This window comes from Sinocyclocheilus rhinocerous, unplaced genomic scaffold, assembly GCF_001515625.1.
Source record: "Sinocyclocheilus rhinocerous isolate Xijiao unplaced genomic scaffold, SAMN03320098_v1.1 scaffold2307, whole genome shotgun sequence".
In the NCBI taxonomy this organism is placed as follows: domain Eukaryota; kingdom Metazoa; phylum Chordata; class Actinopteri; order Cypriniformes; family Cyprinidae; genus Sinocyclocheilus; species Sinocyclocheilus rhinocerous.
In genome coordinates, this window is record NW_015642048.1 from 15,675 (window position 1) to 19,361 (window position 3,687).

A 3,687-nucleotide genomic window follows, 5' to 3' on the forward strand; every position below is an offset into this window, starting at 1 on the left:
TATGATGGAGGTCCCCCGCGTCGCTGCCGTGGGGTGCAGTGTAATCCAGCGGGCTGTTAGACCACTCCTCTCTTGCAGATGCTGCCACCGAAATGGCATCATCCTCCTCTTCAGTGCCCTCCATGGCACCGAAGGACACCACATCTTGAGCGATGGGGGAGGGGCGGAGAACAGCGGTCATTAAGCGCACTGGAAGGGGACCTGCAGCAGGGGGGTGAGGAGCACGTGGGCACTGAGCCGGCACGGGCTCGTCACCTGACCCTGACAGATTCGCATCAGAAGCTCGCGGCACTTTCCTCCTTGGCTCGAAAGAGGCTGCAGAGGAAGAGCGCGGCAGGGCTAGTTGGGCGAGTTCATCGCCTTGGACGATGGCCACACGGAGCTTGAGAGTCCAGAGGCTCATATCTCCGCAGTGGGGGCAGTCCGACCCCCCATGCGCCACTTCTGCGTGGGCGCGACCCAGGCAGAAGACGCAGAACTTGTGGCCATCAGAGAGTTCGATTGGCTCTGCGCAGGAGAGGCAATCGCGAGTCATCATTGTTTCCGAAGCTCACCGGAACACAGCAGGGGAAGAGAAGGCGTGTCCGCTGCAGCATGTAGATCACGGTGAGTAGTCTTGTTGATAGGCTTCTTGCTTCTCATAGAAGGTTGGCTGAAAGAAAAAGATTCTGAATAGATGACGTACAAGCGCTGCTTTATATAGAGTGGGAGCCCCTCATATTTCGCGCTGTCCGCTGCAGCATGTAGATCACGGTGAGTAGTCTTGTTGATAGGCTTCTTGCTTCTCGTAGAAGGTTGGCTGAAGAAAAAGATTCTGAATGGATGACGTGCAAGCGCTGCTTTATATAGAGTGGGAGCCCCTCATATTCCGCGCACTTGAACGCCATTGGCCAGTTTCAATGGCGTGATTCAATAAGGCTTCAGTAGTATTGGAGGAAAGGGTAATTCCCATAGCAATGTAGAGTGACCGAATCGAAAGGGAACTTACTTACTAAAATAACTTCTAAATATGATTGAGCCATCAATCCAATTACTAACAGATTATTTGGGTGCATGTAAAGATACTGTAGCTACTTAGTCAAGGGCCAGACTCCTACCCATCAGACTTGGGAACACTGGGTAATCGGATGTCAGTCCACAGCCACGATTCAAAGAACTTGGTGCGCACATAAATGTCCTCTATGTCAGCTAAATCATCTTCATCGAACTCTTGCACACTCATTGGAAGAAATAAGTCCCTGGGCTCCTCCCCTCTGTACTCTGCGCAACAGTAAAGGAAAGCCGACACGCAGCTCCAGTCCTCGGTGATGTAGAGGGAGCGGCGGTAGCAGGAATATGGCATGGCAATCTCCCTCATGCCGTCCACACAACATCTCTGCATCTCGTCAGAATATACCTTCTCTGAGAGAAAAGAACACACTGGTAAATGTTTGTCTGGTTATAAAAAAATTAATGTGAGACTACTAACTTTATTCTTGATAGGGAACTTGTAGGGAATGTTTTGTACTGTATAAGGCTAAATCCTGCTCTCATGACTAGATAATATTTCAGTTATGTTTTAAGCATTTTTGATATTGTGATGTTATGAAGATTATGTTGCGTTAACACACTGACTCACCCAGATTCTCTCTTTGTTCCCATTTTGTTGCTCTTTGCTTTAAGGATCTTTTCCTCCTAGATTCTTTGGCGCAATGACCTATTTCATAAAATCAAAAGAAAACTTAAACATCAAAAAAGAAGACCCACTTGTCCTTCTCTTGGTTAGACTGGGAGCAAAAACAGCACAGGACCAATGTGATGTTGCGACGTTATACCTGCTCATCACAGCCCAAAGTGTATAAGCCCCCACAATATGTATCATATACACCATACATGTAATACAAAATATTGTCTGCTATATTATTTAGCTCAAATATATATATATATATTGTCACTATACTTTAATTTGTCTGAAATTAATTTTAAATGGCAGGTTTTTTTCCCCTTAGGATATCTTTTTAATCTTTACAATTAACAGAGCAAGAATGCTGTGTGTGAAGCACCTGATCCAAAGTCAGTAGATCCTCCTGTGCTGGAAAAAAACACCAGTCCTGCGTCACTGAAAACACCCATATTATTCCTACCTCCTCCTGCGGTGCAGCCCATATCACCCTGACCCACCACCTCCCACACCTGAATGACAGAGGTATGAGTATCGATAAATCTCCAACAGGAAAAACCAAGAGTTGTCAAGATTTTCTACATTTATGAAAAGTAATGTGTACTGTAAATGACCTTCTTCTGCGTCAGATGGTTTTTACTCAACAGAAAGATGGCATTATCCACAGCAACCAGGCTGACCTTTGCTCCCGGGTCTCCTTTCACTTCAAAATGAAAGCTGCTGCCTGGTGAGTATGAATTGCGTTTTTCTCCCTCCACTGGTCCTAAACTGAGCTAATACAAAACACGATTAAGCAGCAAGAGTTACACAAATTAAAAATATCTATGCAAGTTTTACGGGATATTTTACCAAATACTGTACAAGGACTATAGAGTGCAACAATTGGGTTACAGAAGTAAAAGATTTCAGCAATTTTTAATGGTAACTTATAAACGTTTACTTATAAACCTTTAAAGACAGACCTACCGTGAGTTCCGAGTTTGGTAATGGATGGTATATGCTTTTGATGATGCCATCTGTTTGCATTATTTAGAGATTTAGAAAACTGTATTTTACAGCTGAATTGGTGAAAAACTACATTACATTACATGATGATGTACAGAAAATTCAACCAATCAGCGAGCAAACAGCCCCAAAAGAGCTCTTGTCTTGTACTTTGTAGTTTTTTTCAGATTTTCAAATGCTTTTTTGCTTCAAATAAAAGTTTGTAATGTTGTAATTTTTAGGCATGGGTTTGTGTTACTTTAAAATGCTCTAAATGTTACTTTTGCAATTGTGAAAATACACCGATCAGGCATAACATTATGACCACTGACAGGTGAAGTGAATAACAATGATTATCTCTTCATCACAGCAACTGTTAGTGAGTGGGATATATTAGGCAGCAAGTGAACATTTTGTCCTCAAAGTTGACGTGTTAGAAGCAGGAAAAATGGGCAAGCATAAGGATTTGAATGAGTTTGACAAGGGCCAAATTGTGATTGCTAGAAGACTAGGTCAGAGCATCTCCAAAACTGCATCTCTTGTGGGGTGTTCCTGGTCTGCAGTGGTCAGTATCTATCAAAAGTGGCTTAAGGAAGGAATAGTGGTGAACCGGCATCAGGGTCAAGGCTCATTGATGCACGTGGGGAGGGAAGGCTGGCCCGTGTGGTCCGATCCAACAGACGAGCTACTGTAGCTCAAATTGCTCAAGAAGTTACTGCTGGTTCTGATGGAAAGGTGTCATAATCCACAGTGCATCACAGTTTGTTGCGTATGGGGCTGTATAGCCGCAGACCAGTCAGGGTGCCCATGCTGAGCCCTGTCCACCGCCGAAAGCACCAACAGTGGACATGTGAGCATCAGAACTGGACCACGGAGCAATGGAAGAAGGTGGCCTGGTCTGATGAATCACTTACCTGGGGAATACATGACACCAGGATGCACTATGGGAAGAAGGCAAGCCGGCAGAGGCAGTGTGATGCTTTGGGCAATGTTCTGCTGGGAAACCTTGGGTCCTGCCATCCATGTGGATGTTACTTTGACAC

The 3,687-nt window shown here is 44.8% G+C and overlaps 1 protein-coding gene across 1 annotated transcript in view; it reads right to left on the reverse strand.

The window, feature by feature from the left end:
• Positions 1–3,687, reverse strand: part of LOC107755328 (complement C3-like) — a 26,002-nt gene that overhangs the window by 10,714 nt on the left and 11,601 nt on the right. Inside the window, exons 15-18 of the mRNA XM_016572083.1 lie at positions 2,275–2,433; positions 2,043–2,172; positions 1,619–1,696; positions 1,098–1,401 (exon numbers count right to left, since the gene is read on the reverse strand). Coding sequence (XP_016427569.1) covers positions 1,098–1,401; positions 1,619–1,696; positions 2,043–2,172; positions 2,275–2,433 — 671 coding nt within the window. The remainder of the gene's footprint in view (positions 1–1,097; positions 1,402–1,618; positions 1,697–2,042; positions 2,173–2,274; positions 2,434–3,687) is intronic.